Raw genomic sequence first — 25776 nt, forward strand, 5'->3', positions numbered from 1 at the left:
GTCTCCTCTCCCGTCTTCGGGTCTGGAGCAAGCTGGAAGCTCTTAAAAAGCTTTTTATGTGCGCGCGCACGCGTGTGTGTGTGTTAATCACATGATTGTCGTTCACCTGTATCCCGAACAAAGACGGCACACTGTTTAAGGCCCAAACAAGAAAGCCGGCAAGGGAAGGGGGGGGGGTGTGTGCTGGGAAAACTGAAGGGGCCGTTGAGAGAGCGGGTGTGCGCGGGAGAAAATCCTTATCAAACTCCCAATTCATGGGTCTCCCTTTCCCTCAGCACACTGTGGGTATTGTTTGGCTGGGGTGTGTGTGTATTTTTTCAAATGTCTGTGTTGTGTGTGTGTCCCCCCCACCCTGCTCTGACGCTGTTTTACTGTATGGAAAGATTTCATGGGGAACCCCTCCCATTTTCCCAGGCAGTCCTGGGACAATACGAGTGCTGTGCCCCCGAGCTGGGCAGGGGACAAAAGCTGGCCCTGGCTCTCATGCTGGGGATCCTGCTGCTCCTCTGCTGCAAAGAGGCTCTCCCCTCTTAATTCTCCCTTGCCATGGGTGCAGGGGATGGGTGTCCATAGAAATATACGCTGCAAAGAAGGAGTGGAAACCTGCTATATGACCAGTCATTAGGAAGACTTGCATTTAGAAAAACCATTTCTGCAATGATGTTAGTTAGCTGCTGTGGCCAGTGGTGGCTTTTGGAGGGTCCTTGTGTCTAAAAAGGGCTCCCAGTGGACAGTGGAGGAAGAGACATGCCACCTCAGTGATTCCTGAAACGGGGGTGGTCTCTTCTCCTTCCCCTCTGCCCATCTTCTCACCGCAGCTGAAGAGAAAGGATCACTCCTCACCCCATTGCAGTAGAGGTATATTTTCCACAGCTCGCTCTCCTGCCTCTACCTCTTTGTAGGACAAGAGAAGAAATGACACATGGATGGCAGAGACTTGGAAAAAAGATACGAACATGCACCTGCAGTCAGTGCTGTGAGGAGGGGATGGAAACAGGGGAAAAGGTGCTATCGGGAAAGAGATTTCAGAAAGAGGAGGCAGGACCAAAGGAGACAAAAAGCAAGGACTAGGGAAAGGCAGAATGAAGGGAAAAAAAAAAAACCCTTCCCTGCCATTTAAAGATAAGGAGACACTGAGACTGCCTATTGCAGAAACTGTGTGGCCAGTAAACAGTCCTTTGAGGATGTACTCATCTGTGACTGAGTTGTCCATAGCTCTTCCAACAAGGCACAAACAGGACCAGCCTCCTGTCTGGCAGGTGGCCGCAGCCCCTGACTGGGATGCTGAGCAGTGGGACAAACACCGGTCCAGAGCCCTGTGGGTTACTGAAATCCCTTCTGCGTTTGATCTCTTTCTTGTCCCAGTTGGGAGTGGTGGGTCAGACACTCTTCTGCTTACCTAGACCCTGTGGGCATGCAGAAATATGTGAGCCCCACCACTGACTGTCTTGCTGGGGTCAAGCACCATCTTGTTTTCCCCACAGAGCCTGCCAAGAGGCCACTGTGTTTGGGGTATGAGCTGAGCAGGCTGTGAAGCTCCTCTCAGTGCCCTGAAGGGCTCCTGATTGGGGATCTTCTCTATCAAAGCACTAGCAGGACCCCCAGCCTCTCACTCCCTACCACTGTGTTCCCAGCACCTTGTATCCCCACTCTGGAGGGCAATGAGAAATCCCTTCCCCATCACCTCTTTCGCATAGACAGGAAACATGCACCTGAATGGAGGGCAAATAAACATCCTTTTCTGACCATTTTCTATGACATCTTTCCTCCTTGTCCCACGATGGAGGATGGCTGCATTCAAGGAAACAAGCAGGGCAGTATTTCTCGGTGGTAGCTCTCTACCAATGGACAGGAGATCAACCCTCCCCTCCCTTCAGCTCTCCCACACTTCACATGCAGGGTCCCTGAAGCTTGAGGATGACCCTCCTGGCTGGGGAAAGACGCCATAAACTCCACAGCATCATTGACTCTGCATCCAGTGGGCCGTGGTCATCTTTGTATGATGATACTGCTTTGATGGAGGAAACAGGGTCTCGATGATGGTTTGCTAGGCTTTCCATTGAGTTTTCTTGGCACCCAAGAGAAAGGAACTCTCTCTCCTTCATGTGAAGAAGAGTATCTGAGTCCATCTTTTTTTTGGAGCAGGTAATGCTGAAGAAAGAGAAGAAAGGTTGGAGAGGGTCCCTCGAGAGGTCTCTTTAAGGGGTGCAAGACCATACCACAGAGGCACCTGTAAGCATCTCTGCCTGGTTGATGCCAATGTCATGTAGCCATTCCCCCTCTCAGCTCCATTAAGTAAAGACTTGTCACTGCACTCTAGTGAGGTTTTCTCTGCAGCCACCCTGCAGTTTCAGAGCTTTATTTCCTCCAGACAATGGCAGACATGCAGGGAAATGGCCCTACGCGGGGAAATGGCTCTACACTGTTAGCCAGGTCTGCAAGGGCAGTGGCCAGCCCCACAGGTTTGCTCTGAGGGCTTCAGCTCAGGTGCTCAGCACCATCCTTGGGACTGGTTCCCTTATGTTTCCTGTGGTACCAGCCAGTGGTTTTGCTGGGTCTTTCTAACATAAAGTTTCTGGAGAGTGAGTATCTGCAACAGGAGTTGAAAGTATTCTTGAAATCCTTGAAGTTGGTTCCGTGGGTCATATTCATTCATCTCTCTGTATTCTCTGACTTAGCACTGGTGCATCTTCAGGTTGGCTCTCCAGTGAGGAGCTGCAGCAGGAGCTAGGTTTATCTCATTGCTAACTGAGGAGGACCTGGGAGGATCATCAGATTTTTCATGGGTGACCTCTCATGGTTACAGGGTTGGTGTTAGTCTATACCAGCCCCAGTGACACGGAAACCAAAGAAGCCAACTACCAGAGGCATCTGGGAAGGAAAGCAAGCTAGAAAATGGAAGATGTGATGGAGAACTTCCTAACCCATTGAGTGCTGAGATCCTCTATGTGTCCTAGTGCACAAGCAGCAAGAATCGGGGTCAGTGAGTGTGAGAGAGTCCTTCTCATCAGGAGACCTCCCTTTCCTCGTAAGAGACCCTGCATTTGCCTTCAGGAGCAATTCAGCATGTCAGAGGAAGCAGAGCCTGCTTGCCTTGGCAAGACATGAACATGTTGTGACAAGCCCATCCCTAGGGTGCAAAAGTCCTAAGAAGGTTCAAATTGGTATCCACTGTCCAGCAGCATGGTATATCCCTGGACCTGATGTCCTCCATCTTCAGGACACCTCTGACCACCTGCATCCCCTTCCCCACACAACAGACTCAGATCTGAATGAGGGAACTCTTTTGGCAGCGTCTTGACCCCAAGGGTCCCAGGCCAACCTGTGGCAGCACACCAGGGTTCCTGTGAGACTCTGTGATGGAGACCAGGGACTCATTTGGCACATGGGGGGCACCAGACCCGCAGGAGCAGTCATGTTGTCTGGGGAAAGGAGAGGGATCCCATCCCTGGGGTGCACACCCATCTCCCCAAAGCACCCCAGCCTCCCCAAACTCCCTGGAGTTGAATCCTCCAGCACCATCTCTGGGGCAGCCACGCTGCTGAGAGCAGCCCAACGTTGGGGGCTCTTGCAAAGAAGCTGGCACCAGGGGAAAGCGGGGAAATGTGCTGGCAGCCATGGTGCGGTGGGGGGCTGCCCGTGTCCCCTCCCCACCATCCCCGACCGTCTGTATTCTGGCTCTGAGGAGTGCTTGGCTCCACCTTCCACCCTTCCCTCCCCCGGTGCTAAGCAGCAATCCAGCTAGAGACATCCAGCGGGGTATTAGTAAAAACCAAGCCTCCCTCTAGGAATGGCACTCGCCTGAGAGCCTCCCCGCACCGCGCGCCCCGCCGCCACCAGGGCTGGGAGGGAGAACAGGGGGGCTATTGGGATACAAATCACAGCCCTCGCAGGATCTGCCCGGCACACCGGCCAGCAATGTAAGTTTTCCAACCTGAGCTCATTCTCATGCGCGTGTGTGTTCACGCGTGCTTTTTTCCCCCTACTTTCTCTTACTTTTTTCGATTTCCCCAGTGAGGGTCCATGTCGCCCTCTGAAACTGGACAGATAGCAGCCCTTGCTCTGTGTTGGCTCTTTTTCAGCTAAGCCAGAGGACTGCTTTTCTATCACTTTTTTTTTCTTTTAAAATTTCTTTCTTCTTTTTTAAATTTTTTAAAATTTCTGAATGGGGGGGATAGAAAGGCCTTTATTTTCAGAGCATTTCTTTCTCCAAGGGGGGAACTGCTGCACAGTGGCAGGGACTTCTAAAGGTGACTGCAGACAGGAGAGAGGAGGAATGTGTAAGGCAGGCAACCCAAAGCCTTGGCTTGTCTCAAAGTTAAACGTGATGTGTGTTTGCATCTGTGTGTATATATATATATGTGAATATGTATATGTGTATGCATACATACACAGACAGGCGGATGTGCGTGGATGCAATGTAGATGCATTTTAAGTCACTTGGCTTATCAGCTGCAAGACGAGGGTGAGGGTGTCCCCGCAGAGGCATTTTGCCACAGCCAGGATCAGGGTCTCTGGGTGCAGATCCAGGCTCCGGGCTGGTTCCCTGCCCAGCAGTGACACCCGCTCAGCTTCCCCGGTAGCCGGGAGATGCGTCCCTTCTGGTTTACCGATACCGTGATGGTGCTCCCCCTCCTATGTCTTTCCCTGAGTGCCGTGCTGGCATTTCATCGAACATCTTCAAAAGAAAGGGACACTTTCCCACACAAGTTTTGTGGCTGTCATCCCCATCCCGCTCCCCGTGGGGAGCTGCACCCGTCTCTCTCCTTTCAGGTCCCCAACCCCCCGATCCCTCTTGCCGCAGGCCCCTCCGCACATGTCAGCTCCAGACGATTGTAGAGATAGGGAGCAATATCGCAATTAATCAGGGGCCCTGACCCATCTCCACCCCCCTCGATCACGGGTTTTGCGGTGTGCACGGCAATTGCTTTGCTTGTGCTTTTATCGAGCAGCCCCTGTCTCGTGGTCAGCTCTTTGGAGAGCTTGGACTCCCTTTTGGATTTGGTGGTTGCTTCTCCTTTCTATCTTTTTCCCCCCTCTTTCTTTCCTTTGTTTTTGTCTTCCTCCCTCCCTTCCCCAGTGAGAAGAAGGACGCGAAGAAGGGAGAAAAGGCTCACGAGTGACGATGGCTGATGACCAAGACCTTTCAGAGGTGGAGATGAGCCCAGTGGGCTCTGAAGACCACCACTGCCTCTCGCCAGGACCCTCCATGGTGTCAGACAACTCTCCGCACCTCGCCGGCTCTGGGAACGGGGAGATGGGGAAGGTAAAGAAGGAACAGCAAGACTCAGAGGCGGACGATGACAAGTTCCCGGTGTGCATCCGCGAGGCGGTCAGCCAGGTGCTGAGCGGCTATGACTGGACCCTGGTACCCATGCCCGTCCGGGTCAATGGAAGTAACAAGAGCAAACCCCACGTCAAGCGGCCCATGAATGCCTTCATGGTCTGGGCACAGGCTGCCCGGAGGAAATTGGCTGACCAGTACCCACACCTCCACAACGCTGAGCTCAGTAAGACCTTGGGGAAGCTCTGGAGGTAAGAGCGGGCGAGCAGAGGGGGAGTGCGAGGGCCAGGGTCTGGACATGTCCTGGAGAGGACTGTGTAGTTACGTGGAAGGATGAAGACTTAGCAGGATGGAAGGGGTGTCCCTTGAGGAGACTTCTACCCCTGTGGGGAGGCACCTCGCAGGAGGCACTAGTCGGTGACTGGGGCAAGAAGTGGTGGCTGGCTGTAGTGAAGGCTTCTTCAGCAGAGCTCACCTCCATCCTGGGCAGCAGCCCTTTCTACATGTTTCCCACTAGCTTCTCCTGTTGTTCCCGACCAGGACACTCTCATCCTGGTCCTCTCCTGCCTGACTGCCAGGGGAGATCTTGTTTTCTTGGCTCATCCTCTCTGTTGGGTCAAGTCGTGCACTAGCAGGAACCAGGCTGAGCCCCATCCAACTTAACTCACTGGTGGCTGCCTCAAGCCTGATTGAACTCAGGTCCTAATGCCAAGAGGGGTTATTTTCTGTGCAGGGCCGCAGAGCAAGCGGGAAGCCAAGTTACAGCCGAGGAGGAAGGTCAGGGGAAGGGAACCAGGTGTCCTTCCCAGGATGGTCCCAGTTTTAGCAGGCCATGCAGGTGCAGCAATATGGACAAGGAGAGACCTTGCTAGAAAGTGGGGGCTGAGGCTTAGCAGAAAGGAAGAGACCTGCAACGGTCCCAGCCTTAGCAGGCTCTCTTGCAACGTGCCGGCTCAAACCAGCCCCATCTCCCTTTGCACTCAGAGAGATGCCCTCCGTTCTTGCTGGCACAGACACGCTTGTCCTTCTGCCCCCACCAGTTTGTTGTGCCTATTTTCATTTTGGCTTCGTGCAGAACCCTGAGTCCTTTATGTACCCTCTCCAACCCACTTCTCCTTCCTCTGGCAGACTGACGGGCCACCCCAATTGATTGTGGGTGTGCAGAGACCCATCGTGACCAAGCCAAGTGTGTCAGGCTGGCCGTGCCACTTCTTTCCCATCTGACAGTCTCTGCCGATAACTCCATCCACCTGTTATAAACACTTTCTGACACGAGTCCCCAGCAATGTCCTCCCCCTTGCCTTGCACCAACCAACACAAACCAAAACTCATGCAAACAGGCCTTCTCATTCCCTCTCCTGCCCTGATGGCTTTTCATGGAGGAAGCCCTCGACCTTGGGTGGGCCAAGAGACATTTTTTCCAAGCAGAAACAAAACACACCTCATCCAGCAGCTGATGCCAAGGTCTCCTCCTGGCTTCAAATCTCCTTGCTCACAAGGAACTGAGCCCTTGGGCATTAGCTTCTCCCTCTGCTACGTCAGCCCATTTACCCCCACCCACCAGTGTCTAGTGTAACCCCAGCAAAGGGATTTCTTTGGGAAGTTGAAGGCTGGGTGTGATTGCAGATGTCTCATCTGATGCTCTTTCCTGCTTTGTTCCCCCCTGCTTTCCCTTCCCTTTACCAAGGCACTTAGTCCTGCCTGGGGCTCTGCTGCCAGTCTCTGTACTGTGAAGCTGTGCTGAAGGGGGGGTGTGGGGGGGTGGGGAACCCAACATTTTGTTCCCAAAGTTATTTCAAGGTATTGTTCCTTTATTGCAAAATATTGCCAGATTTTAGAGCAATGGCCTCCCTCCGGACACTGCATTTCCCTTGAAAATATAGCAGAGCAGTAAACCCCTCCATAGATATCGCATTCAGAGCGCAGGGAGACACAGCCCCTGGGCCGTGGCCACATTCATGCACCCGACTGCCTCCCTGCTCCGAGGGCATGGCTCCCGCCGCTGGCCGCATGGGACTCAGAGCAGAGGGACGCTGCTGCCAGGTGATGGTCAAGGTTCCCGGTTGTTTCTTAGGGCACCGTGTGGCCAGGGAGCGTGGGTCAGGCCAAGAAGCTTGCGGGATCAGGCGTGGGGTTGTTGTGTGCCACTGGTTGCTCTGCATGAGCACGTCTCCTCTCTGAGTGTCCCTAGCGCACGCTGCGGCTCTCCGAGCTGTGTTAGCCCCTACCGGGACTGTACAGCAGAGTAAGCTGGGTTATGGGTGCAGTCAGTGTCTGGCCTGGGTAGGAACATGTGCATGTGTCTTTCTGTGAGGCTGGGGGGGGAAATATCACACCACAAAACCCCAGGGGAAGTGGCCCAAAGGTTACCAGGATAGTAGCCCTGAGCCTCGCCTTCCAGCCACAGTATGGTTGGGTCTTCCTCCATTGAGGTTCCCACTGTCCTCATCTACACTGTCCCCAAGGTATAGCTCCTACACGTCGGTACAACTGCAAGCGCTGGGTTTTTGCTCTGGATGGCTTAGTCTCAACATTTGATGAGAGTCCCTGCAAAGGGCCCTGGTTGTTCATGTTTCCCCATCCTTACAAGGTGGCCACCCAAACCCTACAGCACATCACTAGTTGCTTTGGAAAATGTGGGTGACATATTTCTGTGTGGGCTGCTCTGAGCTTACACAGGTAAAGGGCACGTTAGGCAGAGAGGCGAGCGCTGACGAGCACAGACTGCCTGCAGACCACCATTAAACCAAGCGTGTCCCCAGCAATCGGCACTGGGTGGGGATGGCAGAGGCTGGGAAATCTTCTTGAAAGGCAGCTAGCAGATTGAGCGATAACCCCAGTGCCGTCCCACGTGCTCCTCTGCAAAACGGTCTGCAATAGCCTGGGCTTTTTTTTTTTTTAAAGTCTGGCATTTCCTCCGCCTCTGTGCCACCACTGTGTCCTCCATGGGCCCCAGTTGGGAAGGGCTGCAGGAGATGCCCCGATGGCCACGCTACCTGCCTGGCCCCGAGTGTGGTGCTGGGGGGCTTACGGCCCCATACACCTCCTCCAGTCTGTGCACACTAAGGGTGCATGAGGGGTGCAGCTGACAAACTGAATGTACTAAAAAAGAAGAAATGAGGGTTTCTGTGCTTGACAGTCATGAAATCTCGCCTTGGCTGCTTTCCTTCCCTGGGATGGGACAGGGAGCAGCTCTCAAATGGAGGCTGGCTGCTGAAAATGTCGGCATGACTCTCAGCCAAAATGCCAGCCAGCACCACCTCCAGGGCCAAAAACAAGTGAGGCACGGGAAGAAGGGGAGGAAGACTCGGTAGGGAGGAGCGAAGGGACCCAATGGAGAGATCTTTCCATAGGGATGGCAGCACCCAGGGAATAGGGTCATGCCCACAAAATCCAGGGCTGTGGACGTGCAGGAGAGCCCGCCTGACTGCTTTCTGCTTGCAGCCAGCCCTTGTCTTGCATCAGCCCCGATGCGCAACCCCCAGCACCACACTGACTCATCAGCAGCTGAGTCCCGGCACAGGGTCAGGCCTCTGGCTGCCGAGCCAGTCACCTGGCACACAGCGCGGTGCAATGCCAGGCAGCAGAAGGGGAGGCTGCAAGAGGCGGGCAGAAAGATTTTAGCCCTTCTTTCTCCTTCCGGAGCAGGGTGCTGGATGCTTGCCCCTCTCCCCTTGGCTAGGGGGTGAGCGCTTGTCTGGAGGGTGGTGAGGGCTTGGTTAAGCCCCATGAAGGGCTTTGCTCTGTGATCCATAACTTCTCTGCCCATGCGAGATTCCTTTGCATTACGGACTGGGAAGTGTGGGGGGCAGAAGGGGGAGGGCAGGAAGCAAGTGAAATCCAAATCCTCCCAAATCTCCTGGCCTTTGCCTGCTCGCACCAGTTTCACTTTACTAAAGCCGATTTGAGCTCTGATCCCAGCGGGAGGGAGGAGGGAGCAGGCAGCCTTGGAAAGGAGAAGGCAAAGACATGGGGAGCGGACTTGCTGCTGTCCTGCTGGTGGCATTGCCCACGGGCTGCTGTCAACGAGAGAGGAGGTGAGGCACCCGGGCATAGCTCAGAGGGCAGAGATCTGACTTCTGCATAGCCTCAAGTGACTCTGGTTCACGCCATCTACGAGACGCATCTGGGACGCTGAGCTTTGGTCTCCACAGGAGGCTCTGCTCTGAGCTTTCCGTGCAGTGTGCCATGCAGACCAAAGCTGGCTGAGGTGCCCATGGAGAAAGAGACTTTTCATTCCCAACCACAGCATCTTATCAGCTTTAGCACCATCTGGGTTGGGAGTGCAGAGATGCCTGAGCCTGGCTGCCTTGTACTGAAGTGTCCTGGGTTGCAAGGCCACAGGGTTTGCCTCTATTCTCCTTCTCCCATGGAGCTGGAGAATTCTGCAAGGATGAAATTTTTACCAAGGCAAGGTCACCTCCAAGTCCGTGATGCCTATGGGGGCTGGCCAGCCTATCCTTGCGGACCACTTGGAGGGCTGTCTGGAGCAGCGCAGGCTGAGGGATTAGAGCCCTCCAGGATGTGTGAGCATGGTGTACGGTGGTGGGAGGGAGACAGGAAAGCTGGTGTTGGATTCACAGTGGTTCAGTTGCTTTAATCTCCGGGATTAAGGCAGCGGAGGAATGCGGTGTGCGGCCGCGACCTGCTCAAGCTGCCAGGAGTGAACCCAGGTCAGCACCGTAATGGGCTCCAGCCAGTGCCACACATCTTCTGGTTGCTGGCTGGGGGGATGCACAAGGAGCAGGGAGAAGGGGTGCTTGGAAACCAACACATTACTTGCCGGTGATCCCTTTGATCTCCCTCCATAGTTTCATCTGTGTGCTCCTTGAGCCACGCCTCACCTTCAGTTTTTCAGGCCAGTTCAGGCCTTTGCATCTTCCTCGGTGCCTAAAGTTCAACAGAATTGGTCACATTTTAGTGCTAAGGGCTTCCAGGGGTACCAAGGTGCTGGCATAGCCCCATCCCCAGGCAGTTCTTTTGTTGGGGGGAAAAAGGCATGGGCATCTCATAAATGGAATATTTTTTGCCGTTTGGGAGCCCTGACGTTTCTAATGGCTGTTGGAGTTGCAAGTCATGGGAAGCGTGGTCCCTTTTGAGAGCCCTGGTTTCTGGCTGGAAGCAGGATGACCTTGAGTCACAACAATATTTGAGGGGAAAAAATCATAAAATGAAACTGAAGTGCTTCCAACCGAGACACTGCTAAAGGCTTGAGCAATGAGGTTGACCTCATCTTCAAGCATTCTGAGCCATCCTGCATGCACATTTCACGATTTCCTTGGAAGAGCCTATCTTCACTACAGCAGCCCATGATCTGGCAGGAATACAGAGAAGGAGCTTGCATTTCTGCAGTGCCTTTCATCCAGAGACCAAAGCTCATCTATTTCAACAAGCCTAGCAATGTAGCAGCTAAATTTTTTACAACTGCTTGGCTAATTTCAAGAAAGGGCGGTCCTTTGTGCTTCAGCCTTTTGCATTATCCATGTCTAAGGTGAGCAGGAGCTCCAGGAATAGCAGAATACACTGTTTTCCCCCCTTCAAAATTTTCTTTAATTCCCTTCTAGGATATTGCAAAATGCTTAAAGGCCCAGCAAGGTCCATGCAGCAACATGGGTACTGTGGAGCCAACACCGACTGCTGCCATTTGTGCTCAGCATAGCCTTGAACTTGGAGCAGAGCCTGTGGGAGGGTGGGAGGTTAAACTGCAATAAATACAGTCTCAGGAAGAGACATGCAGGAGGCAGCACTAAGGTAGCAAGGGTGTGCCACACTGCCTCAGCCCAAAGGATGATCCCAACTGCCCTTAATTTTGCCCAAAGTCTTTGAAAGCAGCCTGCCCAGCCTTATTTTGCATGGCTATGAAAGGCTGCGCTTTGCCTTTGGGCAATGTAAGAGAGGGTCTTAAACTTACTGAGGTGAGAAGCACCACGCAGCTGGGAAAGGGGGACCCAGGGCTGGCACCAAACAGCATCAGGGCTTAATTATTAACGAGGAGGAGGAGAACATTGCTGTCTCCACTGAAACACTTCCAAGCTCTCCTTGTTGTTCTGCGAAATACCTTCAATGAGGCAACACGCTGACATCTGGATTTACATGCTGTGTCCCACGATGGGGGTTTTTTTCTGACGTACCTGCCCCTCTCCTTCCCCTCTTCTCTTCTTTACCACCTTGGCTTCTGCAGGCTGTTGAACGAAAGTGACAAGCGGCCCTTCATCGAAGAGGCGGAGCGGCTGAGGATGCAGCACAAGAAGGACCATCCCGATTACAAGTACCAGCCCCGCCGGCGGAAAAACGGCAAGGCCACACAGGGCGAGGGTGAAGGCCAGGTGGAGGGGGAGGCTGGAGGGGCTGCCGCCATCCAGGCCCACTACAAGAACACCCACCTGGATCACAGGCATCCCGGTGAAGGGTCGCCCATGTCCGATGGTCATCCAGAACACTCCTCAGGTGAGTCCCAGGTCTCTGTGAACTTACTGACAGGTTACAGCCAACTTGGAGGCACAAAAAACACAAGTTGTCATGGTGAAAGCCTTAGCGACGTGGCTCACACCTTGCTCATGACCCAACAAACTCTGCTGGAGTCAGCAGTATAGGGACATGCCTGAGTTTCACGGGCACTTGCATTCCTCTGGTCAGGCAACATATCGTTGCACCCTCCCTCTTTTTCCACATGATCTAACCATGTTTGGTTTTGTCTGGCTATTTCCCTCCACTGAAGTCTCCAGCCAGACAGTTGCGGAGCGGAGCGGAGCCACCATGTGTATAAAGCCCAGGCATAAAGCAGTAACTCACCTCTTCTCTCTCTTTCCTCCTCAAAATGTTTTTCACGTTGCAGGTCAGAGCCATGGGCCCCCCACACCTCCCACCACCCCTAAGACCGAGCTGCAGGCAGGCAAAGCCGACTCCAAACGAGAAGGGCGTTCCTTGGGGGAAGGGGGAAAGCCACACATTGACTTCGGCAATGTGGACATCGGGGAAATCAGCCATGAAGTGATGTCCAACATGGAGACCTTTGATGTGAATGAATTTGACCAGTATCTGCCGCCCAACGGACACGCTGGCCACCCAGGCCATGTTGGGGGCTACGCGGCAGCAGCGGCTGCTGGCTACGGCCTCGGGAGCGCCCTGGCTGCAGCCAGCGGACACTCTGCCTGGATCTCCAAACAGCACGGAGTCTCCTTGTCCACTGCCACCTCATCGGTGGTGGACTCCAAGGCCCAGGTGAAAACGGAGGGGTCTGCCCCTGGAGGTCATTACACTGACCAGCCCTCCACCTCCCAGATAGCTTACACATCCCTGAGTCTGCCCCACTACGGTTCAGCCTTCCCCTCCATCTCCAGGCCACAGTTTGACTACCCGGACCACCAGCCGTCGGGACCCTACTACAGCCATTCCACCCAAGCCTCTGGCCTCTACTCTGCCTTCTCCTATATGGGACCTTCCCAACGTCCCCTTTACACTGCCATCTCTGACCCTGCACCCTCTGTGCCACAGTCCCACAGCCCCACACATTGGGAACAGCCCGTCTATACGACTCTCTCCAGACCATAGGGAATGGGGAACGGTGACCGAAGCAGCGACGGAAAGGCTCCGAAGAATCAGCACAGGCAGAAGAGCCTCCGAACTCCGAGGTCACTCAGTGCCATCCAGCCACCAGAACCCACTGAGTATACAGAAGTGCCTTTCTTGACCCCGGCTATCGCTGGCTCACCCGCCTAGAGGAAGGTTTTTCATCCTTTCGCCCTTTACCAATTTCACGCAGGCCACGCGACTGGCTTGCGACACCTTATTGGCCTTCTAGATGAGGATTCTAGACATGGAATGACTGGTCCATGGTGGGTTTCGTTGTGTGCACCCTGGACTGTACGACAAGAGAGACTGTCCTTTCCTTCCCCTCCCCAAACTGCTCCAGGTAGTTAGCAAGTGTTTCCAACAGGCCACAATGGCCAACACTTTGTCACCTGCTGCAGGTGAAGGGTGGTTGCTCAGCCTTGGTGAACACGTTATGGGAGCAGTAGTAGGGAGGACGGCACAGCTGGCTTCTTTGTGATCAGCGTCGTGCAGCAGTCCTGCCTAAGATTCACACGTGCATGAATCTTGAACCCCGCTGGAAGACCAACCTACGCTTGCTTCCCTGCTGATTTCCACAGCTGCATCCTAGCTTTTCTCCCTGCCTCTTCCCTCCGTCTTGTCTGTGTTTAATCCCACACTCTTTCCTGCATTGAAATTTTAAGGCTTACCTGAACATCATCTGGGACTCAGGAACCACACTGTCCATCTCAGTGTTACTCATATCACAGCCTGTGTGCGCATGCGTGTTCACGTATGGAGGTGCAAGAGAGGTGGGGAAGGACCGGTGAATCATTAAGGTGCTGTGGGTGAATCCTCCTTTCTTACAATTACTCTATATCATTCATTTATGTCTGGCATTTCTGGCATCTCAGTCTTTTCTAACCTCTTCAGTATCCCAAACCACCTCTGAGCAAACTTAGTCCTTGCTCTTCCGTGTCTGACTGCGCCTCTCTGAAACAAAGAGGCACCAAGAAAGCTACTATGCACTTGCCAACACCCCGAGTTAATTCCAATACTCTCTTTGAACCCCTACTCCAAACTCAGGCTGATGTGGTGTGCATCCCTGCTCGTTTGCTCATCATGTCTTCCAGTCAGTCAACATCACCCTCCTACCTACACTGAGGATGGAAAGATGCTCCTATGACTTTAAGCAAGGTAGATACACACCCAGTCTTGGATGAGTGTAAAGAAAAGAAGCCTATTTAGGTGCAAAGGAATTTTGTTTTCACCTTTTGGTTTCAAACTGGAAGCGACCAGCTCTCGCAGTCAGATCAACCTCCTTTTTTCAGCCCAACACCTGAGGACAGTCTGCTTACTTCTCCTTTGTCACCTCCAGGACTGGGGTGGTTTGCCATGCCAGGGAGTGAACTGGCACAAAAGCTGCTGCAGGAAAAGATGACTCCTGGCAATTGATCGCAGAGACATGTTGTGGGACCTTCCAATGGATATTCCACTCTAGAAAGATAAAATTTTGACCAAACATGGACTGTGATCAGTGCCGCTGTATCCCTCTGCTGATATGACTGTCAGATGCCCTTCCTGCCTCCCTTAGCTATGGATGACTTCTCCTTGTGGTGTCTGAAAAGATCACGTAGAATGTTTGCTTCTTGTACGCATGTAACCTCTTCCAGCCCTGTCCCTTTATTTATGCAAGTAGCACCTTCCTCCCCCACCTCCCCTTCCCCAGTCTCTATGCTGTCCTAGCACCATTAACTCTGCATTAAACATATGGAATAATAAACTTAAAAGTTTCATTTTCACCTGTCTGGGTTTTTTTTGACCTCTTTCCTGCAAGTCTCTTTTTTTTACCCCCAGTAAGTGTATGAAGGGTCACACCGCTGCACGGATCCTGTGCACAGCCTTCCTCTGCCTGTCACAAAGAGGACACAGGCAGAACTCTGACTGGCTTACCAGACTCCTTCATGGAGATGAAATTCATCTTCTGTTCACAGCCCAGCTCCAGTCATTTCGTCAGTGAGAAATGTAGTAACACTGATTTCTGTGCTTCAGCTAAGATTCAGCACATGCAATTAAAAAGAGCACTGTTTTGCAGGTGCTTCACCCAAGAATTTCTTAGTGTCATTGTTAATGCTCTCCAGAATAGGAGTGTGGGGTTTCTTGTCTTGGTTCCTCATCATCAGGTGGCAGATGACATATCTTTAAAAAAAACCCCAAACTTCCCCACATACACAAACTTGTGTATTTTGGAAGTGACAATTGGTTTCTCTGTAGAAACTCAAGCCCCCAGCCTCTTGCCTTCCACAAGCAAGAACCTAAATACAAACACTCACACACAGACAGTATATTCAAGAATAGATGTATACACCTCCTTACGTGTTGAAATAGACGTCCTGTAGTACTAAGACATTGTAGTAGTAAGACATCCTGGGTGTAGTCAGGTCCTGGGAGGCTATCTGAAGATGTTTGGAAAGAAAATGCACAGCAGATATTGGTCTGCTTCAGAACATCTCTCAAAGCCAATGGCAGCAAGGTAGGATCCCAATTAACACAGAGACTCCACAATTACAAATTGATTCGATTCCAAAGGGTTTCAATGCTGACGCATGTGATTGATCCAGTGAGTTTGTGTTCACTAAAAACTTCAAGGGTGAGAGGAGTCAGCAGGATGTCTAGGAACTGTGGAACACATTCAAAGCTTTTTAAAGGTCACAGCATTATTTGGATGAAGTCCTGTATGGGGCCAAGAGCATCAGCAGCAGAATGGCCTAATGGATTTAACAACGGTGATGCCAGCTAGAGAGCTCCATGCAAAATAGGACTGTGGCCATTCACTGGAGAGGAGGAGAAATCTCCACCCCAAATTACAGCCTGTGGGAAGAGTCCAGAAGGGAACTACTGCACTGCTGAGCAGATCAGGAGTACATCTGGGGAAGAAGGGAAGCCATGGTGGAGTTAGGGGCAGGAGAGCTGATCACAGGGGTGGGAGAGAGAAAGGACTTGGTGTGGTCGAACAGAAGAGTGGAAAAATAAAATTCTTAACCTCACACAAGTACCTTCTCCAGCTCTTCAAAAAGCAAATTAAGAAAGCAAGTGGGACTCTGCCTGAGATTCTGCCTCAACCATTCTCTAGTGGAAGGGGATGCTTCCTCTCACCTAGGAGGGTCCTCACAACTAAGACAGGACTGAGAATGCCACTGGTAACAGAGGGGTTAACCACTCCTCCTGCAGCCTAGCAGGAGCTGGCCCGGCATCCTTCCCTATCCCTTTAATCGTATCTGATACAGATGCAAGGCTGGGGAGGGGAGGCCGGTAGGGAACAAAGAAGCCATTTAAAAAAAAAAAAAAAAAGGACAAGAAAACGACTCCCTCGCTCCATGGCGGACGCCAAAACGATTGCACAAAGGCACCATTTCAGGGCTGAAATTTCACCGCACCAACGTGATTAAAGGATTCCATGGAGGGTGGGGGGAGAAGGCTGAAGGCCACAGTGCTGCAAATTAACCTTTTCTTGGTAAGCATGGCCTGGACCAGGAAGCATTTGTGTTCCTCACAGTCGACCCCCTTCCCACACCTGCAAGCATCTCCACATTCCCTTTGACCTGTCATTTTGCCCAGGGACACATTCAGCTCTTGCATTTTCGCACCCAAAACCAGCCCCTCCTGTCCATACCAACAGAGGAAAGATGGACTGGTGCTTTTACAGGGAGCAGTAAGAGAATGACATTCAAGGTTGGTTATATGAGCTGAGTTCCCAGGCAGGTGCATATAAACTCCCTTTGGGACATGGATGCTCGTGTGCAGGCACGACCATGCATATAGCATAGAGAATGCACACTTTATATATAAGCACAAGTTTTAAGACAAACTAGTTGGAAATATTCTTCCTGGACCAGCATAAAGAGAAAAATTAATGTAAAGCAGAAACCATAGGTGAGGTGTACCTTCCCTCTTCTTCTCTTAAAAAAACCCCAAAACAAAAAAAACAAACAAAAAATTCCGAGAGTACTTTTTAATAAGATAATTGAGAAAGGTTCAGTGTGTTCTGCCTAAGAGCTCAGATATTCCTCATGCAGAGTAAGAATTTTGGAGCACACAAATCAAGAAATGAAAACTAGGTAGCAGCTGGCTGGAAGCCTTCGCAGATTGTAACACATCCACCCAACTCTTGACTTGAGCATGTAACCTCCCTGCACATCAGAGGCAAGAGTGCAGATACCAGAAGGGGACAAATGACTGATCTTTCATCACACTACAGATGAAAGGAACTCTAGGGTTTAACTACTGTTGTGCCACCGTAATAACCACCAGAGTATGCGCTACTGAGATGGCTGGAGAGCACCCACACGCCCACAGTCATCAGTTCTACCACGTGTCAGAGAACGGCTGTACAAGGAGCAAGAGCGGCAACAACCTACAGCTGCCGAGCTGGTGGGACTGCGAGCAGTGACTGTGCTTCCGGCTGGGGCAGTGCCACTGAAAGGGGATCCCCACTTCTGATAAGCAGCGGGAGCAGAGAAACAATAGGTGATTTGATGAGAGCTGCTCTACGATACTCCTGAGAAGCCCCACAGCCAGCCCTGGCCAGAGAGGAAATTGGGGGTTTCCACAGCAACCTGCTCAGGGCACAAAGGCCCAACTGTCTAGGGGGAAGCGATGGAGGTGTCTCAACACTCCCATTTCAAGGGACAGGGGTGGAGGGCTAGAGTCTTTCTGAAGCCAAAGTACCTGCAAGAGCAGTTTTTTACAGCAGGAGTTTAATTGGCTATCGGATCTACAACCAGGGAGGAGCAGTGCTGGAGGAGGAGGAGGAAGTAGTTACTGCAGTCTTTAGCCTAGCTAAAAGGTAGGGCCTTCGCAGGTAGAAAAAGAGCTGCAAGAAAAGCATGGCACTCGCCTCCCTAATCTTACTAATATGGCCTGTGACACAGAAAGAATAACGACCAAGCTGGCAGGAAGAAGAAAGAAAGTCTTCTCTTGGGCATGTAGGACTGAGATGAAAAAGAAGGTGGGAGGGAAAAAAAAAAAACCAAACACATTTTAACTTAAAATGGGGAGGTTTATAATTTATTTACACAAATATAGACAAAAATAGAAACATCTCTGGAGAAGGAAAGAACCAAAACAACGGCTGGAGGCTGATCAGTCTGTGATAATTAACTCATCCACACCCCAGTCTTCATAGCTCCCATCTGGTAGGTAACGACGGATGATTATGGGGATCTTGCGTGCTCTGAAAGGAGCAGAGAGAAGTGAACGAAAATGCCAGAGCCTTCACTATACCACTTCAGCAGGCAATGGGAACTGAGGTGCTTAGTGACTTCAGCAAGCTCATCAGGTTTAAGAGAGATCTGTGTAGCACCAGTGATTTGGTATAATATGGTAGAGGGAATTCCCAACAACCTTCCCCCTTTTGTAGCTGCAAAGCGCTGAGCACCCTTAGACTTGAAACAACCAAAGACCTACAGAAGGTCAGTCCTCTGTTGCTACTGCAGGAATAGAGCCCTGTGACCTGAACTCACTATGAGACAACCCCAAGCATCTAACTCAGATACAGGGAGTGGGTGGGGAAATCAAGGTACTTTAAGAACAAACCCACTTTTTGTTTGATGGAAGATTTTTCCCCCCAAGACACTACAAAAGTGGTAGAATTCTGAAAACCTTCATGACAAACTGATATTTACAGAGTATTTTGCACCCTGAGAACATCAGTTACATTTTAAGAAGGATACATGAAGTAGGGACTATTCAGGTACCAAAACCTTGTACAGCTGGGGTGGAGCACAGCATCTGCTAACAGTGCTTCCAATTAGAAAGCAAGAAAATGCTGAACACAATTTAACTTAATGGAAGTACATTTAAGTCAGCAGAATGTAAGCAGTCTGGAATCTAACTAGGGCATCAGGTTTCAACCGTATCAGACTTGAAAAGTAATACAACTTCTTTAATGACCACATTCTGGGCCGTTGTTTTTCCAGTAGCAAAGCAGCTCCCTCATACCAAGAATTACAACTGAATTTTGGGCCAGAACAGGATGCCACTATACTTTGCCACACCCTGCCTTACTTTTTAGAGCTTACACTCAGACAGCGACCAGAAGCAACTCAGATGGAGGCTGGAGATCTGACAGGAACACGACCTCTCAGGGCACTCCTAATCATCAGTACTTTGCATGAGCAACTAGGATGGGAGAGAGCAGCTGTGGAGAAGTCCCAAGGTGAAAAAGGGGAAGGCAACTATAGTGCTCACTGTTATCAAGGGAAGACATGGTTATCTCGGAATAAGCTGCTAAATGCTGGGACAAGGAGAGGACTGCTGGCTTTATGGAAATCAACATGCTCACAGCCAAAGTCTGAGACTTACTTGAGTTCTTTCATGGCAATCAGCAAGGGGTCTGTCTCTCCTTCCAACTCCACCATCACAGGGGCACACATCCTAGGACAGAACATCAACAATCATTTGAGCGAATGCAGAGAGGGCATTCCTCTGCCAACCAGCCGGTGCTGAAGGGCCGCTCAGATCCACACCCTTCTAGTCACCCTCTGCTGTGAGAGGTGGAAATGTGAGAAATGTGAGAAAAAGAGTGGTTTTAAAATGAATCCAATATAGAGACAATGGAAACACTGCAAAATGAGCATGCCTCCTACAACTCCAGCACATCTCTTACATTCTGATTTGCTCACACCTTCCAGGCTTTCCCTGGGGGAAAGCAAGGGGCTGGATTTATGATGCACTCTACCTCTAGGAAGAAAAAAAAAAACCCACCAAACTCAAGCATTTTGCAGGGGTTTGTAACAGCAGAGCAAACACGGGTGATGATAGATGTCCATTAGACAGCAGCAGCAGAGAAAGTTCACGTTATGCGTGGATAAGGCCACTGGGGGCTGCTGCTGGCCTAGGTTCAGCACCGAAGGCAGAATACGTAGGTGAAGCAGAACCAGGCGCCAGAGCATTTTGGATTAAAGGCCTGGCATGGGCCCATCCTGTCTCCCCCTTTTTTCCGGCCTTCCACCAGTTGAAAGAATGTGCACAAAATAGCTTCACAGAGTGAAGACTGTGCAAAGAATAGCTTGGCAAAGTGATGATTAAGGAAAGACCTGATCACCACCTACAAGCTTCTAAATGATGTAGAGACGAAAGGCATATTTTCAGGGTGGATACAAGCAAGATTAAACTCAAGAAATGTTCTTTCAGACAAACCTTGCCACAGCCTAATAATCTCACTCATAAGGTGGTTTTTCTAAAAGCACAAAACTTTGATATGTATTATTAAAACAAGTCTAGTCAGGTAAATGGATGAAGTTGAGAGCAGCCAGCCTTAACAGTACTTAAAATAGGATGTAAATGTTATTTCCTATTAGGCCTTACTATTGCAAATACTTTAAAAAAAATTACAGCTTGCCACAATGCAACTGCACTTAAAATGGATTTCAGGTTGGTTACTCCATTCCCAATTCCTACAGCTCTGCGGTATCAAGTGAAGACATTCTGGAGCATCCCTCCCTCCAACGTTGCCTTTTGCAAACCAGTTCTGAGCTTTCCAGCCCACGCTGGCTCCCTCATGAAAGACAGAAACCAGGATAAGTTTGTCACATTCCCTACTCATTTTGCCTGTGACCTAGGAAGGTTTGTTGCAGCTGCTGAATGGCCCCCTCTCCAGGCACAAGTACCACAGTCTCAGCCAAGGAGAGATACAGAGACGTCACATGCAACTAAGAGCTCCATGGTCCTGTGCTTGTGTTGACCAAGGTGGTGATCGGCAAGCTCAGCAGTCATGTAAGGGATTACCTAAAATACAGGAATTTTTAAAGGAGGAGGAAAGCAGCTTTCACTGGGAAGGGAGAAGCTGTGGCAACACTCAGGATACAGGGTGAAATACTCACGCTATCTGGAGAGCACGTGTGCCCAGAACTCTGGCTCGCTCGTATTTGGTCATATAGGGGGTAGTGATCCGCTTCTGGTTCGCCTGCTGCCGCTCTCCGGAGGGGAGGATTTCCACGTTCTCCTGTCCCTCCTGGGGAAAGCAGGAGCGCTGCAGCTCAGCTATGCCCACCACCGAGGCCTCCTCAGCCCCAGCGACTGCCTAGCCGGGCTGCGACACAGGCCTGTGGTACCGGCAGAGCGGGCCCGGGCCGGCTGGCGCGGCGGCCCGCGGGGCACCCACCTCCTCCGCGTTCTCCAGGTCCTCCAGGCCCTCATCCTCCTCCACGTCGTCGAAGTCATCCCCGTCAAAGCTGCGGGAAGGACACGCGCGTTGCAGGCCGAGCTGCCACGGGCGCGCCTCGGGCTCGGGCTCGGGCTCGACCGGACCGGACCGGACCGGACCGGACCCGACCCGAGGTATGCCGCCGCCTCCTCGCCTCACCTCCCCTTCCCACCGCCAGCCAAACCCGCTCTCACTTGTCCTCGTTGTCAGACATGTTGCCTCCTCAGCGCCTCCGTGCCCGGCGGAAGTAGGAATCACTTCCGGGTGTCCGCCGTGACGCCGCCGGAAGTGCCCCGGCGGCGCCGTTGCCAGGGCGACGCGCCGCCGCGCTGCCCCCACCCCCGTTCCTCCGTTCCCTCCCGAGGCGCCGCTCGTCGCTATGGAGACGTCGGAGCGTCGCAACGTGACATCAGCACCGGCGGCGGCCGAGCCCAGCGGGGTGCCGGGCCGCGGCGGGAGCTCGGCCGCGGCGGGGGGTGGCGGCGGCGGTCGCGCTGCCGGGCCAGCCCGGTACAGCCTGGGAACGCGGGAGCTGCTGAGAGGTAACGGGGGAGGGGGGCGGGGGCCAGGCCCGGCTGCTCCGCCTCCCCGTAACCCGCGCACCGCCGGAGCGCCGGGATCCGGCCCGTCCTGCCCCCACGGCGGCCGCTGCAGGGAGGAGTACCCCCCGCCCCGAAGTGAAGCGTCCCACCGCGGTTCCCTCGGGCGGGCCCGGCGCTGGTGGCGCCGCCCCGGCTTGAGTTTTCTAAATCTGCACCTTCCCCTTTGGGTTTGGTTGTGAGGGGGAAGCGCCCCGGGGCAGGTTCCCCAGCCTGTCTTCGCCCATACGTCATGTTTTTCAGTGATGATGGAGGAGTCGAAGCTGACACGTTTCCAGAGGCGATACCTGATGGACTGTGTGAAACGTGAGTGATGTCATGCTGCTCACCATGAGACAGGGACATTTGCTCACAGCCTGCTTGAATGAGCAAGTGTTTTAAAACAGCAGCATGGCTACTGCTGACACACGGGAACATACAGGGCGAGGTGTCCCCAAGGATCATCCAGGCAACAAGACGCAATGGTGTGACTTGAACCACAGCCTGTCTCATCTTAGCGTGTACCAACAACCAGGGTGAGACATCTGTGGCACCCAGGGTCTTTGCTTGTGGTGCTACAGTGGATCAGCAGGCAGATCTTCTGCTCGTGGTAGCCCAGGACCATCCATCGAGGCTCTTTTCTGTCTGACTTATATTTTTGTCTGACCAATATTTTTGGTTTGTTCTCCAGGAGGAGATACCCTGCCCCTCCAGTGCCACCCCACATCCACCAAAGAGCCAGCGCCTGCAGCACCTGCTTTCCCCCCAGCAGTTTGTCAGCCATGCAGGCTTTCAGCTAAACCGCATCTCCGACCTGCCAACATCTGCCAGGCAGGAGATGCCTACACCCGAGAGAAATTCAAGCCACGGGCAAGGCGTAAGTCAGCAAACACCGCTAATAAATAAATTATGCTGCCCAGTCCCTCTCTTCCCCTCACATCCATCCCCTGCCTGCAATCTCAGTATCTTAATTGCTTTTCGTCCTCATGCTTTCTGTCTTCAAAGATGCTTTCAAAAGAGATCTCTGAGGCAACATCTGCTGTAAGTGCCCCCTGACTTCTGCCTGCTCGCTAGAGGGGTGACAGGTGATACGGACTCACGCACTCCCTCTGTAAGAAGGGAGTGCTATGTGATTTTCTAGCTTATAAAAGTCAGTCAAACTTCTGATGTCAGTTTGGTTGGCTCTTCACCACAGGTATGCCAGTACAATGCTTGCACAATTCAGTCTGGAGATGGGCCGTCATTAACTTCCTCTGGCATCATTGGCAGGGAAATGGTGCGACCAGGTACTCCCTGAGGAGACAGGCTAATAATTTTTTTCCCCTTGTCATTCACAGGAGATTTGGAAAAGGAGAAGCAAAGACTACAAAACATCTTAGCGACAGGGAAGGATGTGGTGGAGCACAAAGTGAAGCAGACACTAGTTCAGACAAAGGAAGAGGAGATACCTGAGCCCGACCGGTTTGAAGAATGTATGTCTTTACGTACCCTGGAGGAAGGCAGGCGGGAAGCCTAGGAAGCCGGCTCCCTCTGAGGGCTGGGGTGGCAGGCCATGCCGGTAACCTGAAGCCGGTTGCGGAAGGAGGCACAAAGCCCAGTTTCCAAGAGAAAGGACTTGCTCCTGTGACGCTGTGATCCAGCTGACCTCACAGAGCTTATACTGCAGAGGTTTGCTGGCAGATTCAAGCTCCCTGGGCTGCCCGCACAAAATGAACTCTGCTGGCAGGGGAACACCCTAGGGACATGCGGGGTGACCTGGGCAGGAATCCCAGGTACTGCGGGTCCTTTTTCTAGCCAGCATAACTCCACATAGACTAGGATGCTTGCCAGCCTGACTGTGGTTTGGGCTCTGTTTTCCTTCACTCCAAGATCACAGCAGTTACCCTAGCAAAGCTTAAATGTTGAGCAGAATTCTAAGCAGTGATGGACTTTGGCCTGCAGAGTATTCTGGGATGACAAAACCCTGCCTAATACTTCTCTGTGCTTGAATCTTCAATGTGTGTGCACACCCCAGCCAGCCTGTCGCTAGCCAGGGCAGCACAAAGATGGACAACGCTAGAATAGCATGTACAGAAGGGGTGCTTTGGATCCTGCTGCAGGGAAGCCAGCGCAGCTGGCTTTACACATCCTCTGAAACTTTGCGCAAGCTGAGTGTTGTCCTTGACACATCTGAAATACCCATGTACTTTTTTCTGTGGCAAGATTTGGACCAGCTGGCTGCAGGTCTGTGCTGCAAAGCAGCAGCTAATGTTCTGTACCTATGCTGGTCCTGGGAGCAGAGATGGTTGTGGTCACTGAGTGATGCATGTCAACTAATGAACCTCAACAGTTTTAAACAGGTTCTGTCTCCATCCACAGACAGGTTAAATTGCCCACAAGCAACAGAGAATTGTCTGTACAAAGAAAACTAGAAAAAGTTACTAGAAAGGTGGGGAGTGGTAAGAGGATGGACAGGAGAGATATTGCCCCCTCCCTGGAAGTGTTCAAGGCCAGGTTGGATGGGGCTTTGGGCAACCTGGTCTAGTGGAGGGTGTCCCTGCCCATGGCAGGGGGGTTGGAACTAGGTGATCTTTGAGGTCCCTCCCAACCCAAACCATTCTATGAGTCTATGATTTCCTTTTGCATAAGCGACTACTGAGGTATTTTGAACACATGTCCAAGATGAGTGTTACAGCAGACATCACCCTTCCCCTGGTGGGACTGCTGTTCAAGCAGAGCTAGAAAATTGGGGGTTCAGATCTAGACAGAAACATGTTTTCTTGCTTTTTGGCTGAATCCTGTTTCCACAGTATTTTCTCTTATCTGTCAGTGGTGAATGAAGTTCAGGAGAGGAAGGAGTTCCTGGCAGAGATGGACGCTTTAGGACAGGGCAAGAAGTATCGAAGGATTGTCCTCACTGAAATCTCACAGGTATGCGAGGGCCCTGGCGGCACTGGCTGTGCCACACATGGAGGGAATCCCTGGTGTCAGAAACCTTAAAGCAGAGTCTCCCTCCACTACCTGAGTGGGGAAGGAGAAAGGGAAGAGACCTGTTTCCCTTCATGGCACAGGACAGACATGAATTTGGGAAATAGAGGTTTTCAGCCTTTTTTTCCATGTCTGCACGTAACTTAATCAGGGAAATAGAAGCTTTGTTCACGGGGTTGGCAAAAGAAGAAGAAGAAAAGCTGCCAGCATTCTCCCCGCTCAGTCCTTCCCCTTTGTGTTTTGCAGAAAATGCGTGAGATGGAGATCATTGACAAGAAGAGAAGTGAGGAAATGAGAGAGATCATGACAAAAGACATCTTCCCTGGTGGGGACAAATCCGATCCCCATGACTAGGCCAAGGGAAAAAACCAGAAGCGCAGTTTGTTCCCATCTCTTCTTCCCAGACTCTTGGCATCAGAGTCTGAAGGGCTGGTCTGTGTCTGTGCCGAAGAGGGGGCAGCACCACCTGTTGCCTAAAGCCAGAAGGCAGGAGTAATTTGTACATACCTGGTAACAGAAAAAAGCTGTTGTAAAATCCTACCCCCGCACCGGATCCCTTCTTGCTCAACAATATTAAAGAGATGAAAACACACAGCAGCAGCTACCAAAACATGACAAAGCAGAGCCTCCTTTTGCCTATGCAATGCCTCGGAGTACAGCAATACACCAATAAAAATGTCACTCCTTTCCATCCACCAAGAGGACATTACGACAGCATGATAACTGTCTCACATCTACGACCCGCTCCTGTCCCCACGACCCTGGGAATGGCTGTGCTGGCAGACAGCGCAGAGGAAGATGCAGCTGCATGGCCTTGCGCAAACATGAGCCTCCGGCATTACTGCAGGTCAGCACGATTGTGTGCATCAGCAAACTTCTCAGTGGCAGCTGAACTGGGCAGGCACTGAGGAGAGAGAGGGGATTTCAGCCCAGGACATGCTGCTCTCTGCTGTGGTTTTTTGGTTCCTAAAAGCATGGTATGCACAATAGCCACAAGCTTCCCACTGAGCCTGGAAATGGCTGTTTGCTTATCTCATATGTACCCCCCACCTCTGTCCTCTAGCAGCCTGAAGCACGATGCCCTGCTGTTCCTGTGCAAATCCCAGCATAAAGTCTGCCTCCCAATTTCCTTAAGATTCCATCTGCTTCTTAGCAATACTCTTGTCAGCCACTGTCCAAAGTCAGGCAGCATGCCCTGTCCCCGGGACAGC

General features: G+C 51.9%; 3 protein-coding genes across 3 annotated transcripts; 2 read left to right on the forward strand and 1 right to left on the reverse strand.

Annotated features, from left to right (window-relative positions):
• Positions 1-3783: 3783 nt before the first annotated feature.
• SOX10 (SRY-box transcription factor 10) lies at positions 3784-14616 on the forward strand. The gene is made up of 4 exons (XM_054813343.1): positions 3784-3920; positions 5081-5535; positions 11466-11731; positions 12120-14616. Exons 2-4 carry the CDS (start codon positions 5126-5128, stop codon positions 12833-12835), a joined length of 1392 nt encoding a protein of 463 aa, XP_054669318.1. The 5' UTR covers positions 3784-3920; positions 5081-5125; the 3' UTR covers positions 12836-14616.
• Positions 14617-17859: 3243 nt separating this feature from the next.
• On the reverse strand, positions 17860-21351 carry POLR2F (RNA polymerase II, I and III subunit F). Its single transcript, XM_054832893.1, has 5 exons — positions 21215-21351; positions 20979-21048; positions 20698-20828; positions 19178-19249; positions 17860-18047 (listed from the first exon to the last, which is right to left on the reverse strand). Exons 1-5 carry the CDS (start codon positions 21232-21234, stop codon positions 17957-17959), a joined length of 384 nt encoding a protein of 127 aa, XP_054688868.1. The 5' UTR covers positions 21235-21351; the 3' UTR covers positions 17860-17956.
• C1H22orf23 (chromosome 1 C22orf23 homolog) lies at positions 21333-25765 on the forward strand. Its single transcript, XM_054832880.1, has 6 exons — positions 21333-21562; positions 21863-21925; positions 22290-22475; positions 22936-23070; positions 24408-24508; positions 24812-25765. The coding sequence occupies exons 1-6, from the start codon at positions 21400-21402 to the stop codon at positions 24917-24919; spliced, it is 756 nt and encodes a 251-aa protein (XP_054688855.1). The 5' UTR covers positions 21333-21399; the 3' UTR covers positions 24920-25765.
• The last annotated feature ends 11 nt before the right edge of the window (positions 25766-25776 follow it).

This window comes from Grus americana, chromosome 1, assembly GCF_028858705.1.
Source record: "Grus americana isolate bGruAme1 chromosome 1, bGruAme1.mat, whole genome shotgun sequence".
NCBI lineage: Eukaryota > Metazoa > Chordata > Aves > Gruiformes > Gruidae > Grus > Grus americana.